A 19,476-nucleotide genomic window follows, 5' to 3' on the forward strand; every position below is an offset into this window, starting at 1 on the left:
TGTGGCTAGATTTAAAACTTCAGAATATAGTTCCCCTTGGAACAAGCTCCTTCAGCTGGGTGGGAAGTGTTCTTTGGAGAGAGGTTCAACAAGTTCAACTGGCCAGCCAAACATGCTTCCCTTCACACAGAAGCATTAATTGCAAATCCTTAATTAGGCACTAAAACCTAGGCCAGCTAGAGAAGGGGTTTTTATGTCCATCACATTTCCCAGTACTCCAGATTGTCTTGCACAGGTCACAGGTGTTGTCTGCTCATGCACAGCTTATGCTCACTTCCCCAGTCACAAATGCTGAACCTGTGTGACTGGCCAGCTCCTAAACACAGACTTTTATAGTGTACATGAAAACTGCATATGGTTCTAAAACAGGGCAGTTAAGAAGTTTTTGTTTCTGCAAAACACCTTTGCCTGTGCTACCTGCTGGGGCACAGCCTTGACACCAGTGGAACAGCTCCAAAAAGGGCACTAAGAGGAGGAGCTACAGGTCAAATCACCATCCTTCCAGCATTTGTGCACTAAAAGGAGGAGCTACAGGTCAAAATCATCATCCTTCCAGCATTTGTGCACTAAAAGGAGGAGCTTCAGGTCAAAATCATCATCCTTCCAGCATTTATGATTTCTTCTGTTCCAAATCTGGTAAAGGTTTCCAGAGCACCTATTTAGCCTGAAGAAGAAAACTCTTAGAGGACCTTGTGTATATCTGAGCCTTGACTATAGAGTATTCTTGAGTGGGTCTTAGGAAGCTGCAGAGATGATTCTGGAAGTAGCTGGGCTTTATCCTTGGGGGATTCAGGGGAGAGCATTGTACAGGTGCATGTTAGCTGTAACTAGTTCCTGTTCTCACTTGCCTGCTGAGGTCTGGTGTGTCCTGTGTATTGTGCCCTTTAAAGAAGACCTTTTGGTGTACCTTACATCTTAACAGATAATGTTCTTGTTCCATGACATTTAGCAGAACTAAAAGTTGCATATTAAAAGCACATTTCTTACAGACCAGTGTCACTGAATCTCCATTATGTCAAGCCCAAAAGGTTGTGTAGAAGAACCACCCCCATCCATCCTCTCCACATGAGAACTTTCATGGATGGTCCTGCCCATTGAGGGTCTGTTCCCACTGCTACAAAAACAAGAATTTTTCCCAAGCAGGTCCCTGCTCTTGTCAGTGCTGCAGCCTGGTGACCTCAGACAATGCTGAGGACTCCTCCACATGCAATGGGCTGTCAGCTCTGAAACCATGTGCCCAGCACAGCCACCAAACAGGATTTGGCTTCTTAGAGAGGCAATTCATGACAGATGTACCTTGATCCTATGAAAAACTGAGGGAAATATTTTAAAAATTATTTCAGTAACAGCATTTCAAACTAAGTCATTTTATGACAAAAATAAATGGCCAGATTGATCTCACCCCAGGTCTGTATTTCAGGTTACAAACAGAATTTTACAGTCTGCAAGATATGAACATATTTAGAAGATTCAGATTTAAGTTAAAAAACTAAGAGTCAGAATTTATTTAAAGCAAGGTTGCTATCATAACATCTTAAAACATTTTGCATGACTAGGAGTAAATAAAGCTGAAGTTTGCTTTATGATCTAACATAGTCTAATAGTAGAAATATGCATTAACAGAGGCAAGGCACAAGTTACATCTGAAATTTTCAGTTATTTTAATACAATATTGCCATTAAATGTGTAAAAGACAAAAAGGTAACTTCATAGTGGGATTGGTGACAGACTCACCCTAGTGCAAAGTCTCTCACAGGCAGCACATTTTCTGAAATTGACTTTTATCAATTTCTGACAACGTTTTTATCAGTTCTGATAAAATTTTCAATTTTATCTGTGGTTTCTGGAAGAGGACAAGAGTTTGCAGAGACTCAGTGACTGCACAACCACAGCCATGGTGTGACAGCCCAAAATGCTGAGTGCATCTCATCCCTGATGCTCAGTGCAAAGAGAACAGCAATCACTTCAGTGTCCTGCACTTTTCCTGACAAGTGTTAAAGTACACATCCTCTTCATCACAGCCCTGAAATCCACCAGTAACTCAGCTTACTCTCTGGGGACATGCAGCAATTTGGACTTTCTAAAACCACCCAAAATCAGGAAACTCTGCCCACTGATCAAACTCCTGTTGAGTAGCTACATGAAGGTACCTTGGGTGTCTCAAAGCCTCCCATGCCATCCAAGGGAAGAGAATCTTCTCAATAATCCAGAATTGAATACCACTTAATTTATGCTGAGGCAGGAATTACAGCAAAGTCCATGTTGACTGCCATACAGCAAAAGCACAATTCTCTAAGCAGCACTATGATTTAATAGTGAAAAATCTGAGAGATACCAAAGAACTACCTGCAGACAGCAGCTGTGCAAAAGGGAAGGAGAAACTGTATTTTGTTAATGAATAAAAGTGTATTTTGCTAAAGAGTTTGTGGTTTGGATCTGCACAACTGATGGCATGGATTGGTGCTTGGAATCCCATCCCCAGCCCTTTTTTTTTCTGCAGTCAGGCAGAACAGCCAGCTGTACATTTAAAAAAGGGCACAGGAGGCACCACAGAACCCTTTATGCTGCTGTGCTGATGATTCCATGAGCTGGACTCCCTTCCTCCCTGTGCCCTTATCCCAAAGATCTGGAGTCTGCAGGATCTTTAGGACCAGCTCCTCAAAGGCATGGTGCACTCCATCCTGTGTCTTGGCACTGGTCTCTGGAGGAAGGGGGAAAAAGTTATTTTATCTTATTTGCTGGGAGTATATTCCACTTAGAAAAATGTATTTTGGGAGCAGAGAGAAGAGGGGAGTTTTTTAATGAGTGAACCTCCACTCCATTCTCTCTTAAAGGTACACTTAAGTTGAACAGGATAAACAGAATAGATCCCAGTCTGAAGTACCACATTTTTCCACCAAAAAGAAATCCACAGTTGCCCATTTTCTCCATAATGGAGAAAAAGAAATTGTTCTCAGGTTGTGACAGTAAATCTAGAAATTAATTATTCCATAACAAAGCTGAGAAACAAAGATTACAGAAGGAATTGCATGTTGTCCCCCATGTGTTTGAATTTCTCCTAGAAATCTTTTCAAGAAGCTTTCTCTTTAGAAACTCCCACCTTTATATCTTCACACTGTACATTTTATTGTTGCTCTAACAATATTGTCTTTTATGTAGCTGCAACAAGAACTTGGAAATTAAAGATCAGCCAAGGTCCTTGCAGACACCAATAAGGGGGAAAATTTCAGTCTGCTGGGCTCTGAATTAAAAAATCCTGCTAGTTTCAAGAGAATATAAAATTCATGCCTGTACAGTATCTGCAGTAAATCTGTTTCAGAGAAAAGTGCTTCTGGTCAATGCAGAAGCTGAAGCCTACATCCCTGCACAGGAATTACAGCAAAAGGAACCCACATCAATTAGGTATTTTAAAAAAAGGTTTAACAACCCATCAACCTGAAATACATATGTACATTCATGCTTGGCAATACCAAAATAAACATCTGAATGTGGAAGGTTTTGCCCCAGAGGTGCATACCTATAAAAAGCAGTGAGTGTTTCCTGGCAAACTGGAGCCCTTCTTTTCTCTCCACTTCACGGTCAGGCTGCAGACACAGATCAAGAACATGATTGAAATAAGCTACACTTGCCACTTTCAAAAAGAATCCAGAAAAGCAGCACTGAAATGAGAACAAAACCTCAAAAATGAGGTTTTGTTGAAAGGAAAAAAATGTCTGTGATATGTATTAATCCTTGGATTTTCCCATTCTGTAGCTCACTGCCAGGCTGGCTGTTAGGGGGTCAAACTGAACAACCTCAAACCACAGCACCCACCAGGATCATCCCAGCACAGCCCCAGAACCACAGCATGTGCCAAATCAGCAGGAACTGAATGTGTTGCTGTGTTCTGAATCAAGCAGAAGCAGAAAGGCCCAGCAGTCAGTCCAAAAGGTCCATCAAAGGTTCTGAAACTGAGCACACTGGATGTGACAGTGTTCACAGGGGTCCCAGGATGAGGGAAGAGATGAGACTCTTGACTCCATGTTTCAGAAGGCTGATTTATTATTTTATGATATATATTATATTAAAAACTGTATTAAAAGAATAGAAGAAAGGATTTCTGCAGAAGGCTTGCTAAGAATAGAAAAGGAATGAATAACAAAGGTTTGTCTCTGACTGAGACAGTCTGGATACTTGGACTGGGATTGGCCATTAATTAGAAACAACCAGGTGAGACCAATCCCAGATCCACCTGCTGCATTCCACAGCAGCAAAGAATTGCTTGCATTTTGTTCCTGAGGCCTCTCAGCAACTCAGGAGGAAAAAATGCTAAGGAAAGGATTTTTCATAAAACATGTCAGTGACACACTGGGAGGGGCAGAGAGCCCAGCTCAGCATAGCCACACTCTCCTTTGCAAGGCAAGAGCAGAGCACCTCACTGTGCAACAGGCATGTAAATGTGTCAGAAAAGCCCAGAAAGAACCAGCAAGCAGTGCACCTCACAGCCAGCCAAAGAGCTGAGCTCCCCTTCCCCACCCCTGTCCCACAGTCTGGGCAGAAAGCAGCAGCTGTGCTGCAGGTCAGGCCAGTGTAAGACAGGTTTGGGGCAGACCCTTGGACCATCTAAATGGAATATCATCTATTGCATCTCTCCAGGAAAGCTCCCATTCAAATCTTTAACAATATCTGCTTCTAAAATGATAGAAGTGGGGCCTTCCCAGCTGAGCTGCAGGGGGAATTACCTCCTGACACAGCAGCTGTGTTACAGCACTCACCTCACACTGGCACACTGTGATGAATAAATAATCCAGAAATGGAGCCTTCCCAGCTGAGCTGCAGGGGGAATTACCTCCTGACACAGCAGCTGTGTTACCTACAGCACTCACACTTACACACTGTGATGAATACATAACCCAGGGAAGAAAGGAAAAGGATGCATTCCCAAACTGACCTTATCAGTTTTATTGCCAACCAGCATCTTCACAGTGCTGCTGGAGGTGGTGTACATCTCCAGCTCATTCAGCCACCTTCCTAGTCCTGTGAAAGTGGCTTTTCTTGTAACATCATACACTGAGAACAGAGGAAAAGGAGCTTAACAGCTGTAGAGTCTTGGACAACATTTCCTTCATTGTGACAGAACCTAGTCCACCCACACTTCCTAACAACTGCCTGGAAAAAACAAAAGGTGCTAGGGAGCTACAGAAAGGGGCATCAACCTCACACTCCTCCTGTGCTCACCCAAAGTCACCTCAGGATTACAGAACACAAGCACCTCTGCGAGGGAAAATCAGATTTACCAGCAGAAATATTCTACCTGTTGGTAGTGCTGAATTGGGCCACAGAGAATATTTTTAAATAGGTATTTTGTCAGCTAATTTCATGTATAAGTACATGCACATGCTGCTGCTAAAACATAGAGTTAAAAGCTACTTAACTGCATTTACATAAATCACCAAGGTTTAAAAATCATAGAAAGAATATTTTGTACAGCAAAGTTAAGGTTAGCCTTCACAAATCCTGAAAGGAAGAACCCCTTTGTTTTCTAATTGCTGTTGTCACTCTGAAGGGGCTTTGTGTGTGTACAAACCTCGAGTCTTACCATAATCACAACAATCACATCAATAGTTTCTGGGGGAAAAGAAAAGTAAAAACATCATGGGGAAAAGAACACAGCCCAACCCCTGATCAGCCTTATTACCAGAAAACCACCCATGTGATAGCTACAAAGCTCATAATTCATCCACTCAACAGCCTGCAGCATGACATCTCTGTCTTTTTAATTTAAGCAATAAATAGAAGCAGCAGTGTTTCCTGCCTGAGGTTTTGCAGTGTTTGAGCTAATGAGCAATAATGTTCTAACAGCCATAATTATTCCTCTGATTATCTTGTATAACAAACCTTTTGCAAGGACATGCACATTTAGGAGAAATAAAGCCCACAATTTCTGTAATCATGCTTTTCTTCCATTTATTGCATACCTAAAACAACCCCTTGAGCTCCTCTGTAGTAACTGGGAGTCACTGTTCTGAAACGCTCCTGTCCTGCTGTATCCTACAGAGGGAGGGGGAAAAAACCCCAAACACACAACATCAAATACATTTAGAACAAAAAAAAAAAAAAAAAAAGGTATTTTAAACTAAACAAGATGAGCAAATTTAAAATTTTAAATCCTGAGCAGTAAGGAAAACATGAAAAAAACATGAAATGGAAGGAAGTCCCAAACCTTGACTAAGGAAGAGTTTAGAAGTGGTTTTGTTTGTCTGCAGCTCCTGCTGTACAATCACAACACTGGTGAAATCTCAACATGAAGAAGACTTCAGCAAAGAGAGAGGAGGAGCAGGAAGGAAGGGAGGAAACCACAAAAAGGAGCTCTTGAAGCTCAGACACCTCTCCAAACCCAACACAGCCCCACCTGCCTGGAACAAAACCTACCCAAATGGCCAGCTGCACTGCACGGCCCTCCACCACCATTTTCTTCACTTTAAAATCAATGCCTGAGGGTCAGAAAGGGAGAAAGGGAGAAAGGGAGGCTCGTCAGAAGGAACTGCCCAACGCCCACCCTGGCAGCCCCGTGTCTGCACGGTCCCAGCCCCGAGCCCAAAAAGAAGGAGCAAAGCAGGAAGGAGCCCAGCAGGAAGTGTTATAAATGAGAAGCTTGACTACATCAATATTCAAGCAGCAATCAATTTATTAATTAATATGGTAAAGTATGAGCAACACAGTGCTGGGTACAGTGGGGGCAGTTTCCCTCCAGCTGCACACAGCTAGTGTGGGCTTACAGGTATGTATTACTTTCTCTGCAGCTTCTATTCCAATTTTTATTCATCAGAAGTTTCTATTCCCAATTCTTATGCCACAATTCTATACACTAATGTGATTTAGTTCTTCTCAGGATGTACATCCCTAAAGGAGTATCCCAGGTGGTGGTGGTTTGGTTTCCAAAAGAAGAAAGGAGTATTTCATCTGGTGAGGTCCAGCTCTCCAGATGTGGGTCCACCTTTTTAATTACAAGGACTATAAATCTCAAAACAGTGATGTCCAGCTTCCCTTGGTCAAAACTATTAATCCTTGAGTTGATGTTCATCTTCCTTTCTCAAGCTGCATGCTTCCTTTTTATACATTCTAAACCTATAGTTTCAAAGATTCTTACTACAAGAAATATTCTTGTATTATATTTCAAAAGGTTATTATTGCAAAACTCGTTAAGGCTTAACTACAAGCAGAAAGTTCCTGTCAAAAAGCAACATCCTTGAAGCCTTAATTCAAGTGGTCCTAAATCAATTTAAGACTTGGAAAGGTTAATTGCGAACAAAGGACAGGTTCAAAGGCCTTCTTCCATGCTTTACTTTCCTCAGTTATTATTAGAATTCGTCTTTATAACTGTCCCATGGTCGGTTTCCACACACATTACAATCACAAATACACCCGTTGCCTGTCTGTACCTGGCACGAAACACAGCTTGGTACTTCACAGAAGGAGCCCGGCAGGAACGAGCCTAGCACGAAGGAGCGCAGAAAGAAGGAGCCCCGCAAGAAGGAGCCCCGCAAGAAGGAGCCCCGCAAGAAGGAGCCCCGCAAGAAGGAGCCCCGCAGGAAGGAGCCCCGCAGGAAGGAGCCCCGCAAGAAGGAGCCCCGCAAGAAGGAGCCCCGCAAGAAGGAAGGAGCCCCGCAGGAAGGAGCCCCGCAGGAAGAAACCCCGCACGAAGCCCAGCAGGAAGGAGCCCCGCAAGAAGGAGCCCCGCAAGAAGGAGCCCCGCAAGAAGGAGCCCCGCAGGAAGAAACCCCGCAGGAAGCCCAGCAGGAAGGAGCGCAGCCCCGGGCGGACCCGGGCTCACCGACGGTGGGTGTGAGGCGCGGCTCGAAGGCGCCGTCCGTGACCCTCCGCAGGAGGCTGTGGGGACACAGAGCGGCCTCAGCCCGGGGCTGCGCTCGGGGCTCCCCCGCGGGCCGCTCCAGCACCTGGACTTGCCCACGCCGCTGTCCCCGACCAGCAGCAGCTTCAGGGTGAGGCCTGCGGGCTCCATCCCGCAGCGCTCCGGGCCAGCCGCCGCCGCCGCCGCTGCGCTCGCCGAGCAGCCGCCCGCGGCTCCCGGCGGTGCGGCCCCGGCAGCTGCCGCGGCCCCGCCTCTGAGGCGGCGGCCGGGGCCGGGCGGGGCGGGAGCGGGCCGGGCTGGAGCCGCAGCGCCAAGGGCTCGGCCATGGGCGATTACCAGATCTCGGTGGAGGAGCTGAACGAGCTCCTGTCTAACGGGAGCGGCTGCTACAGCCTGCCCAGCGCGCACAGCAACGAGGTGGTGCCGCGCATCCACGTGGGGAACGCGTGAGTGCGCCGGAGCGGGGCCGGCCGGGGGCGCGGGGCAGGCCGGGCCGGGGGGCGCGGGGGGCGGAGGGGCCGGGTCGGGCTGGGCCGGGCTGGGCTGGGCTGGGCTGGGTGGGGTATGCGGAGGGGCCGGGTTGGGTGCGGTGCTCTGAGGGTGGAGGGACTGGGCCGGGCCGGGCCGGGCCGGGCCGAGTGCGCTGCCCGGCGGGCGGAGGGGCCGGGCCGGGCCGGGTGCGGTGCCCGGCGGGCAGAGGGGCCGGGCCGGGCCGGGTGCGGTGCCCGGCGGGCAGAGGGGCCGGGCCGGGCCGGGTGCGGTGCCCGGCGGGCAGAGGGGCCGGGCCGGGCCGGGTGCGGTGCCCGGCGGGCAGAGGGGCCGGGCCGGGCCGGGTGCGGTGCCCGGCGGGCAGAGGGGCCGGGCTGGGTGCGGTGCCCGGCGGGCAGAGGGGCAGTCGGGTGCGGTGTCCGGAGGGGCCGGGCCGGGTGCGGTGTCCGGAGGGGCCGGGCCGGGTGCGGTGTGTGGAGGGGCCTGGCTGGGTGCGCTGCCCGGCGGGCAGAGGGGCAGGGCCGGGCCGGGCCGGGCTGGGCTGGGTGCTGTGCCCGGCGGGCAGAGGGGCAGTCGGGTGCGGTGTCCGGAGGGGCCTGGCCGGGTGCGGTGTCCGGAGGGGCCTGGCCGGGTGCGCTGCCCGGCGGGCGGAGGGGCCGGGCCGGGCTGGGTGCGCTGCCCGGCGGGCAGAGGGGCAGTCGGGTGCGGTGTGTGGAGGGGCCGGGCTGGGTGCGGTGCCCGGTGGGCTGAGGGGCCGGGCCGGGCCCTGAGGCGCAGAGCGGTCACCGAGCAGCTCCCGGTGCTTCGAGGCGGGGGCAGTCGGGCTGCAGGACGGGATCTGCTGGATCTCAGCGGGGTTTACGTTTTACAGCACATCATCATTTCAGTTATCCTGTCCTGTCCTGCTTGTGAAAAACGCCAATCACTTGTTTTTAAAATTTTTAAAGTTTAATAGTAATTAAATGGTTATAAAAAGAGTAATATAAGTAGAGTAATTATAAATTGGAAAAATTGGATTAGGACAATATGAGACAATAGAAACAAAAAGTTACAGACAGTCCAGGTACCTTTTCTGGGCAGCATAAGCCCGAAAAAGGCCCCACGTTAACAGAGGATTAACCCTTAAAAGCAACAGCCTGTTGCATATTCATACACCTCATCCATGATGCATGAATTCCATTCACACACAGGATTCTGGCTGGGCAGGGTCAGCTTCTTCCTCTGAATCCTGACGGCATCTTCAGGGCTGAGCAAGGCAGGAAGAAGTTCGTTTCTCCTGATTATGGAGCAGTAAATTCTCTTTCTCTGAAAGATTTAGGTGTCCTGTGGCTGCGATCTCACTGCAAGTCCTTTCTTTAGGAAAAAAGTATCCTGCATAGCATAGTTTCTATTTTAACATTTTTTAGAACCTAAAACTATATTTAACACACTGCTGAAGATAATTAATGCAGCATCACTTTCTAACACAACATATATAATATTCATTTGAATATTTGCGAAAAGCCAATCATAAAATACACATTTTTCACACTGATTCTCCTTCCCCTTTTTGGTCCATCTCTGTGCATTTCTTCCCTGTGAAACTGAGGATTTTTTTAGTTTTTTTTTAAATACACTGGATCCCTGTTCATATTTTAGGTTTATACCTCCTAAGGAAGGACAAGTCAAGATCATAGATAGTCACTAACTTACTCCTAAGCCAAACCAAATTATATTTGTACTGCCAGGACGTGCACATCTAGAGATGGGACTGAAATCATTCAGTAGCCAGTCTGACAACCACCATCTCCTTCATACTTGTGGCATTTAGAAAATAGTACTTGTAGTTTTTTCCTGGAAAAAAGGAAGTCATAGCTTGCATGCTGATTTGTGCAGTAAATAATTTAAAAACAACAGTCACATTCAGCCATGATTTCAGGATGGGAGTTCCTGTTGATGCTGAACAGTCAGATATATGCTGATCTATATAATGTTAATTAAACCATATTCTCACCCTACTAAGCACAGGAGCTCACCACTGAATTAACACTTTTTGGTTTGGCCTTGCTCTGTAGGATTTTTGTGTTGAAAACAGAATTCTCCAGACACTGAAACTTCTCCCCTGGCACAGATGATGTCCTGCCAGATGGAAAATCTGTCAGCATTTGTTTGGGTAATGAAGTCTTACAAATATTTGGTTCATTGCCATAGTTGCTTGGCACAGACAGCAGAAAATGTAGAAGCTTCAGTCATGCATAAATCTTCATCTGCTTTCACTAGAATTTAAGGGGGGTGCAGTCATCAGGAAGAAAGAAATTCTCAAGAATTCATGGCCTTGAACATCAAATTTGTGAGTGAATGGACCCAGAGATTCATATAGATGTAAAGTGACTAATTTGGGTGTTTATTTTTTTAGATTACCCAAAAGCCCTGGATGCTTTGCCATCTCATAGAAACTTGTCCAGAATGATACTGCACAAATGTTTATCTGGAGCTCAGATTAATATTAAGTCCTCTTGTATTTGCAATTTATGAGTTGAGCTGTAGGGAGTTTTTATTTTAAAAATATTTGTTTCCATGTCCAGTTAGACACCTGCTGAAAGCTGCTTTTGAAAACCACCTGTCTAGGCTACCTCTTTTCACACAGTGTGCAGGAGCTGAGTTATCCTTCAGCTCAAGTTGTCTCTCACATTCTGCTGATGTTGACCAGTGGGGCTTGGATTTTCCTAGGAGACCACACAGAGAGATAAAACATGTGGGGTTTTTTTTCCTTCCCAGGAAAGTGAGGCAAATATTGCAGCTGTCATATGGAAATAATCAGAGTCAGAATGAACAGTAGTGGGATTATGGCAAAAAGGAGTTAATGCTCTCCTGATATTCATGTATGGTTAGCTCCTCTTACTGTGGATTGCATTCCAGGCACAAGCAGAGGTTGGTGCTTGGTCCCTTGTGTTGCTCAGCAGGGTTGTTTGCCATTTTACCTCCTGGAGCTTTTATCAAAGCTCGTGGCATTATTACTGGATCTAATTAATTATCATCATCAAGCCTGAAGGGCATGATTATTATCATCCAGCTCAATTATTCACTAATAGGGTAGGTCACTTTTAGCCACCTAAAGCTCATGGTTTTGCTACAATTGTTGGGAAAACTGAGGAGTTGGGAAGGGCTTAGCTTTCCCAGAAATGCATTCACTACATACTCACTGTAGTTAATGCCATCATACTCATTCCTGAGTTGTGTTTAGCAGCAGGATTACTGAGCAAACCTCACCTGTTCCCTTTCCAGTCCTGCCCTGTGGGTACTCCAAGCATTCTTTCCAGAAATGAGAACAGGCTGAGCCCCCATTTTGTGCAGGCTTGGAGCCTCTGTGCTCTAGGAAAGTATTAGGACTTCCAACAGGATATTTCTGCCAAATAATAACTAGAAAATAGGTGTTACTGAGTGCTTTCTTAAGCACTATAGCATCTTAAACATCACTCATCTGGAATTCTTTCACATCCAGATACTGATTTCAGCTAAGACACTGAAAATTACTCATGTGATGAAAAGACTCTATGATATCTCTGTGTTGGTGGCCTCTGCATAGCCTTGACAGATCTTTCCATGACTTCAGAGGTGTTGAATAGCACAGGGCATAGGATACACCTCTTGGATGAGTCTTTTGAAGATTTAATTAACATTTATTCTGTTACTTTCTTCCTATGGCCTCATAAGAAGTCAGTGCTGTTTCACAGTGTTTAAAATTGCCCCCTAAAATGTCAGTAGCAAGTACTGCTTATCAAGTTCTGCAACACTGGTACCTGACAGTAGAGGCTTTTTATAACTTTTTAAAATTATTTTATGTGGAAAAAGGTTAATCTTAGAAGTTAATGTGTTATCATCTCCAGCATCTTCCTACGTTGGTCAGAATTTTATGTTCAGAAGGTTAGAATTTTATGACTGGTTTTTAAACTATTTTATGTGGATAACTGTTAATCTTAGAAGTTAATGTGTTATCACATTAGAATTTTGTGTTCAGAAAGTTAGAATTTTTTGCCATAGTAGGATCCAACAGATGCAGATTCACTTTCATGTGTGCACTCCTCAGTGTCAGCCAAGAAATCAGCATTCTCTCATGCACTAGTAGTGACCATGGCTCTGAATAGTTTTGTGAATTTATAACCTGCAGCTAATTCACTTTTGGGTACAGCATATTTGGCATCTATTAACAGAAAAATCCAAGGGTTTGGTTCTCAATACCTAAATACTGAGGGGATTCACCAAATTCTAATCATTTTCTTGACACTTTTTGTCATGCAGGTTCATAGCCAAGAACATCATGAGGCTGCAGCGTCTGGGGATAACCCACGTTCTGAATGCAGCAGAGGGGAAATCATTCATGCATGTGAACACTAATGCAGAGTTCTATGAAGGCTCAGGCATCAGATACCATGGCATTAAAGCTAATGATACACAGGAATTTAACCTCAGTCGCTACTTTGAGGAGGCAGCTGATTTTATTGACAAAGCCCTTTCCCAGAAGGATGGTAAGGCCAACTGCAATACCTTTCTACCATGTTTTCTGTGCACTGCATATGTTTCTTAGTCATTTGCTGTTTAAAATGCTTCTTTGCTCTTCTTATCCACAGAACAATAAGTGAAAAATTCAGATTAAGGCCCTAAGTCAGGCACAAGAAGGCACAGCTTAGTCTTGTGCTTGTACATGCAGGTCTCCAGTACATGGCAGAGGGAATTCTGCAGGGGTGACTTTGAAATGGGGAACAGCTGCTGCATCTTTTTATAGTTTCTTTCTGGCAAGAGATGTTTTTACTTTTCCTTAGGATGTTTTTTACTTTTTCTCTTCTTCTTTTCTAATAAAATATTCTTTAAAAAATAAGTTAAGCATCTAAAAGTGGTTTAAGGACATTAGAAATTTCAATTTAAAGGCAGAAGTCATACAAGTAATACAAGCACTAAAGAGTAGTCACATAACCTGTTACATGGGGTGTTTTCCAAATGTACAGTAAGAATACAGACTGTCACAGCTTTTATTATATTAGCTTATTACATTATTTTATGTGTTGATTGCTTCTATTTCCTAGGATTGCAGGAAAGTTGAAGGTTATATTTGCAATGTTGTTTATTGCCACATTTCGTTGTGGTGTGTTTCCTCAGAGCAGAAATCCTAGGACACAGTGCAGTGGGACAGATGGTGTTTGTGTTGTCTAGCTATTTCCACATTCCAGTTATTTCTGCACATGCTTAATTTCGTTCTTGCTTCGTGACTGAGCATTGAATAGCAGGAATGAGAACTCCCACAGTTCTAGAAGTTCTTTCTCTGAAATGGGCAAAGGGGTTCTGGAGCTGTGCTGTGGGTTTTGACAGATGGAAATAAATTCTACATTCAGTTTGGTGGAGTATGAAAAATTCTAAAAATTAAAAGCAACTCTTGCAGTTAGCACTGTGACTCAGTGAAACAGGCTGCAAGAGGAGAGAGGGGTTTGCTGTGCCATGACTGTACCTGCTCAGTTTAACCTCAGTAGTTTCAGGGTCAGTAAATTCAGTCAGTCTGGATTTGCAGCAGTTCCTTTCACTGATTCTTTCAGTCTTAGCAGTTGTTTACCACACCCACCACTGATATTTTTTAATGTGGTAGGCAAAGAGGAACCTTGGAGCTGGGTGATGTTGGAGTCAGTTTTAAGATTAACTGGCTACTGCAAATTGTTAGTTTTGGTTGACATTGAAGTGTAGAGTGAGGATAGTGAAGAGAAGAGGAACTTAGTAGTGTTCTCCTTCAATTTCATTGTGGTGTGCAGTGCCTGAAGTTCTGGTATCCTGCAGGTCTGGAAGGCAGCCCTTCAGCCTCTGCCTTTCACAGAGAGAGGCTAGAAACCTTTCTGCTGCTGACCACTTGCTGAAAAGTCCATTCTCTTCCATGTATATAATCAGAATCTCTAAATTTTGCTAATTTATGATTACAGAAATGGTGAGAATTAATTGTTTTAGCTCTTTTACCATGATTTGCCTTGAGCTGAGAAGCTTTTGCTGTTCAAGGCAGATGTGGTAACAGGATTTCTGTTGGTGTGATCCATGTGATAAGGGGGTGTGTGTATGGTTCAGCTGTTTTCTTGTCTCAAAAACCAATTTACTCTGGAGAATAGACTGGGGCCACATGTCCCACTGCATTTGGGAACAAAAATTTCTGTGTCTGGAAGAGCAGGTCAAAGAGGAAGAAGCTGAGAAACAATAAAATCAGGTTAGATTTCTCAAAGGGAGAAGTGGCCTGCTCTTTATTTTTGGATACCTCACTGTAGGATTTGCCCATGTGGTGGGTTCCCCTTGGCTGGACACCAGGTGCCCACCAAGCTGTGCCAGCACATCCCTGCCTCAGCTGGACAGGGGAGAAAAATAAAACAAAAGTCAAGATAAGGGCAGGGAGATCAGCCAGCAATTACCATCACAGACAAAAGAGACTCAACTTCAGGAAGTTAATTTCACTTAATGCCAATCAATCAGAGCAGGGGAATGAGTAACAAAACCAAACCTTAAAAGACCTTTCCTCTACCCTCCTTTCTTTCCATGTTCAGCTTCATTCCCTATTTCTCTGCCTCCTCATGCCAAGCAGCACAAGGGGACAGGGAATGGGGATTGCAGTCAGTTCATCACATGTTTTTGCTGCACCTTCCTCCTCATTCTCTTGCCCTGCTCCAGTCTCACCCACAAGAGACATCCAAGAACTTCTCCCATGTGAACCTTCCCAGAGGCTGCAGCTTTGCATTCCCTGCTCCAGGCTGGATCCCTTCTTCCACGGGGCACAGCCCTCCAAGAGCAGTTCTTTAGTGCAGGGCTTGCACAGGTTCATCCTGCTGAAATCCTGTTCCAGCATGGAATTCCAGCATGGAGTCCTGTTCCTCTCTCCATGGAGCCACAGCTCCTGCTCCAGCACAGCCTTCCCATGGGGTCATGACCTCTTTGGGCATTTCCCCTGGCTCTGGCACTGACAAGGGCTGCAGGGGGGTGTCTGCTCTGCTCTGGATTGCAGAGGGACAGCCTGGTCACCATGGTCCTCCCCACAGGCTGCAGGGGATCTTCTCTCCAGTGCCTGGAATTCCCTCTCATCTTCTGTCTTCCCTCACCTGGGTGTCTGCAGTTCTTTTTTCACATATTCTCACTCCTCTCATTCACCTGCTGTTGTGCAGCAGGGGTTTTTTTTCCCTTTTTAAATATATTACCCTGGAGGTGCTACCACTATCACTGGATCCAGCTGGCTCTGGCATTCTACACTTTTCTTTGCTGAGCACCTTAATACAGCAGAACCAATCTATACCTGAAGTTTTATCTATAGCCTATCATAACTACTCTAATTACCACATTCATGTCACTGTTCTCCAGTCACTCACAGTCAGTACATTACAGTTTAAGCCAGAAGTTGTTTTTCAGTTTTCTTGCACTGGAAAATTCTGAGACCTTTTTTCTACTTGCAACATCAGCAGGCTTGTTTGCCTGTGCTCTCTTTCTGCTTGGTAAAAACATCTTGTTTGGGGTGGGTTTATCCTTTGCTCTGAGCCATAAAACCCCCTTCTAACTAACATACTGTTAGGAAAATTAATCCACAAGCACCAGAGGTTTGTGTCCAAAAAGGAGACAGAGGAGTCCTTTGACTTTATTCAAATTAAGGGAGAGGCCATGGGGAATTCCCCTGGAATCCCTCCAATTTTTGGAGGACACAGCCTCCTTTTTTATCCCAATTTCTCACATTTCCCTGTCTCTTTCCCCTTTGGCTGAGGTACTTGAGAGGTACAGACTCCCTGATACACCTGATACACCTGATACCAAAGATGTCCCACTAATGTATAACCCCCCCTTTTAATTTTTCATTCTTCAGAATTTAGGGGTTTTTCTTCCTCATTATTTCTTTCATCTTTCAATGTCTGATTTCATTTATCAGCAAAACTAAAGTTTATTTGTAAAAGCAAATATCTTTTTCCATTCATCAATCAGTGGAATCCTTCCCATTGTTTCTTTCATCTCCCAGTGCTGGTTTTATCTACCAGCTTGTTTGGAAAGACCAATCCACTATTCCTCTCAGTTATCCAGTTAAGACTGGCTCAGCAATTCTTTTCTTCTCTATCAAAACTTGCTTCCATCTCTATTCCTTCTTCAGATTCTACATTCCAAAATCTTTCTGCTAAGCATCCATATCTGTGAGACTTTCTTGTCAAACTTTCCTCCTTCCCAACCCCCATCACCTATTCCGTTTTCTGTAAAAAAAGCCACAGGGGCTAGCTCCTTAGCAGGATGGCTGATTCCCTGTAGAGTCAGAGTGCCCCGGGCAGGCAGTATTAGGGCTGGATATCTCAGCCCTCCAGGGGCTGGCTGCCCGAGCCCGAACTGCTGCACAGCCGTGGCCACCTTAGCAAGCTCAGTGATTGTCAGCTCGTAGTGATAGCAGCTCTTTTGTGGTTTCAGCTCTTTAGCTTGCCAAGGGGCTCTGGCTGGTCGTGGCTTTCAGAAGAGCAGACTGAAGAGAGAGGAGAAGGCAGGCCACGATGGTTTATTTGAGGGGTTCACGAAGGGTCCGAATGCAGCTCTTCTAAAAAAATGGGCCAAGACAGCCTCTTTTATAGGGTATGGGGGGCTTGGAAACTGACCAATTGTAAGGGTTAGGGAAACTAGCCTGTGGGGTCACAGAGAGATAAACAGGCCTGGAGGAGTGGAGTGAAGACTTCTGGTTCAATTCCTATGACTTGGCATTTCCTTATCTGTAAGCCATTGTTCTCCACGGGGCTGTAGCTGGCCCCGTGTCTGCTGCCATTTGCTGTTGCTCTCCAGCCCCCAGTGCAGCCTAACCCTGAGCTGTGCCTGTCTCCCTGCAGGCCAGGTGCTGGTGCACTGCCGGGAGGGCTACAGCCGCTCGCCCACGCTGGTCATCGCCTACCTGATGCTGCGGCGGGGCCTGGAGGTGCGCGCCGCGCTCTGCGCCGTGCGCCAGCAGCGCGAGATCGGCCCCAACGACGGCTTCCTCCGGCAGCTGTGCCAGCTCAACGAGCGCCTGCTCAAGGAGGGCAAGCTCAGGCCCTAGGGAGCTGCAGCCCAGTGGTTTTGTCTGCAGTTTCTCAGAGCTTTAGAGGATGGGTTAGGCGCTTCAGAGACGCGAATTGCGACCGCCGGGCTGGAATTCCTGCTTGTCTAGTGCAACTATCCGTCTGGAACTCTGTGGTGGTTTTGAGATGGGACAAAACGGTGTCACTGCTTGGAGCTGTTGCCATCGAGGGATAACTCAGCTGTCTCCACACACATTTCAGAGCCCCTGCAGACTCCATAGCAGATAGGTTTGCATTGACATTGAATGTGATTTGTTTAAGCTTTGTCTTTAGTCTCACCATGCCCGCGGTCAGGAACACATAAATCACAGAATGATTCTATGCAGGTGCTTTTATTGAGGGCTCTGGGTGTCAGGGGCACAGACCCAAATCTGACTCCACCATGGCTTCAGGATGAACACATTTTTATACCCTTATTATATAACTACATATTAATTATTAAACTTATATTGTTCTATTGTATACATTGATTTCATCCGAGCGTGGATTTTTGTAATTTGACAAGCCCTTGGGGACACTGGACTGGGACTGTCCCAGTGCCACTTCCAGTGTCTCCAGTGCCACTCCCAGTGTCCCCAGTGTCCCCATTTCCCTGTTCCCAGTACAAACTGGAGCTAGTGGTGGAGTCCCTTTGGTGTCCTGCATGGAGCTGGTGCCAAGGACAAGCCCTTGGGGACACTGGACTGGGACTGTCCCCGTGTCCCCAGTGCCACTCCCAGTGTCCCCAGTGCCACTCCTAATCCAAAAATCCAATACATTGATGTCATCCAAGCATGGACTTTTGTAATTTCCATCAAACCCCCCAAACATCGTTTCTCATGATTCTTGGTAGGATTAAACAATAATTCTGTCCAACTGCCAAATAATCATCACATTTAACAATCATATCATTTATCATATAACAATCAGATCTTTTATCATAGTCATTAAATGATTATACAGTTTTGCATGATCCCTTAAAGCCTAACATTTTCCCAGGCCCAAGCTTTCTTTCCAACTGCCCTGAATATCCCATGATTTTAGGAACATTTTATCCCTATACTATCAAAGAGCACCAGCTCCCAAAGCCCCAGCACATCCCTTCACTCACTCTGAATAGGAGCACTGTAATTTCTAAAGCTTCTTTTTCATGCACACAGGTGCCTAAAGTTTGACTGTGGAGCTTCAAGGAATGGGAAGCATATGTACAAATGCACAGATGCATTCACTTGGAAAATAAAGTGCATGCAGTGTTTTGTGTGGATTTATGCAGTACACAGTGTGAGAGTAAAGCCATTCAGAGCCCATGCTTGATGCACACTGTGTTTCCAAGAGTAGTTTTTTATCTCTTCTGTTACAATGGACATGAAATAGTTTGTTATTAAATGCTCTTTTATTTTTATTTCAAAATCATACTAGGAAAAAATGTCAAGAGCAAATGCTGAGGGAAGAACTTGAACAAGGAAGAAATAATATTAGTATTTAGAAGTGTTTGTGGTGGATGTATAATTTAAGTATCCTAATATAATGCCTTTCAAAGCTTGTATGGAATTACAGTGTCTTTATCTCTTCTTTACTGTCACTGTTCAGTAGCAGAATGGAATGACCTCACGTGCAGATTCCTTCCAGCACAGGTGTGCTTACAAAGCAGTTTGCACAAGAACACTCTTCATTTCTTGGATTGCTTGCATGGTATCATGAAATAAAAATGAGCATTGTAATGTACCACACTGTATAGAAAATATTTACATTCTGTTCAAATAAATGATGACTTGATTCTGTTTACTACAGATGAAATGAGTGTTGGGAGAGGGAGCTTTGTGTGCACTGTGCCTGACTTAGTGTGAAAATGTGTGCCTGTGATTTACAGCACTGTATTCATGCCAGTGACCTCCCACTGCAAACTGGAATTGTTGGTTCAACCATCAGAAACCAGGGTGACTGTTCCATTCTCACCTGTGCTTTAATGTAGTTCTAGAATGAAAAATCCTAACACTGTTTTAAACAGAAACACTCATTTAGTAACAAATGTGATCCCAGATGAAGTTTTGTCTACTCAGTTCAGCAATCAGAGATCACAAAGGCCATCCTTGC

General features: G+C 45.5%; 2 protein-coding genes across 2 annotated transcripts; one reads left to right on the forward strand and one right to left on the reverse strand.

Moving 5' to 3' along the window:
* Positions 1 to 1,475: 1,475 nt before the first annotated feature.
* Positions 1,476 to 8,091, reverse strand: LOC132339005 (ras-related protein Rab-18-B-like). The gene is made up of 7 exons (XM_059869060.1): positions 7,938 to 8,091; positions 7,814 to 7,869; positions 6,412 to 6,473; positions 5,958 to 6,030; positions 4,931 to 5,049; positions 3,518 to 3,584; positions 1,476 to 2,701 (listed from the first exon to the last, which is right to left on the reverse strand). The coding sequence occupies exons 1-7, from the start codon at positions 8,000 to 8,002 to the stop codon at positions 2,526 to 2,528; spliced, it is 618 nt and encodes a 205-aa protein (XP_059725043.1). The 5' UTR covers positions 8,003 to 8,091; the 3' UTR covers positions 1,476 to 2,525.
* Positions 8,092 to 8,113: 22 nt separating this feature from the next.
* On the forward strand, positions 8,114 to 19,179 carry DUSP3 (dual specificity phosphatase 3). The gene is made up of 3 exons (XM_059869061.1): positions 8,114 to 8,298; positions 12,620 to 12,846; positions 17,176 to 19,179. The coding sequence occupies exons 1-3, from the start codon at positions 8,177 to 8,179 to the stop codon at positions 17,379 to 17,381; spliced, it is 555 nt and encodes a 184-aa protein (XP_059725044.1). The 5' UTR covers positions 8,114 to 8,176; the 3' UTR covers positions 17,382 to 19,179.
* Positions 19,180 to 19,476: the final 297 nt, after the last annotated feature.

This window comes from Haemorhous mexicanus, chromosome 28 (genome assembly GCF_027477595.1).
Source record: "Haemorhous mexicanus isolate bHaeMex1 chromosome 28, bHaeMex1.pri, whole genome shotgun sequence".
NCBI lineage: Eukaryota > Metazoa > Chordata > Aves > Passeriformes > Fringillidae > Haemorhous > Haemorhous mexicanus.

Coding starts and splice junctions, on each gene's coding strand:
- DUSP3 (XM_059869061.1), top strand. CDS start 8,177: ATGGGCGATTACCAGATCTCGGTGGAGGAGCTGAACGAGCTCCTGTCT. Junction 8,299..12,619: donor CGCATCCACGTGGGGAACGC/GTGAGTGCGCCG, acceptor TTTGTCATGCAG/GTTCATAGCCAAGAACATCA. Junction 12,847..17,175: donor AGCCCTTTCCCAGAAGGATG/GTAAGGCCAACT, acceptor GTCTCCCTGCAG/GCCAGGTGCTGGTGCACTGC.
- LOC132339005 (XM_059869060.1), bottom strand. CDS start 8,002: ATGGAGCCCGCAGGCCTCACCCTGAAGCTGCTGCTGGTCGGGGACAGC. Junction 6,474..7,813: donor GCGCCTCACACCCACCGTCG/GTGAGCCCGGGT, acceptor TCTGACCCTCAG/GCATTGATTTTAAAGTGAAG. Junction 3,585..4,930: donor TTGGCAATAAAACTGATAAG/GTCAGTTTGGGA, acceptor CTGTGTCTGCAG/CCTGACCGTGAAGTGGAGAG.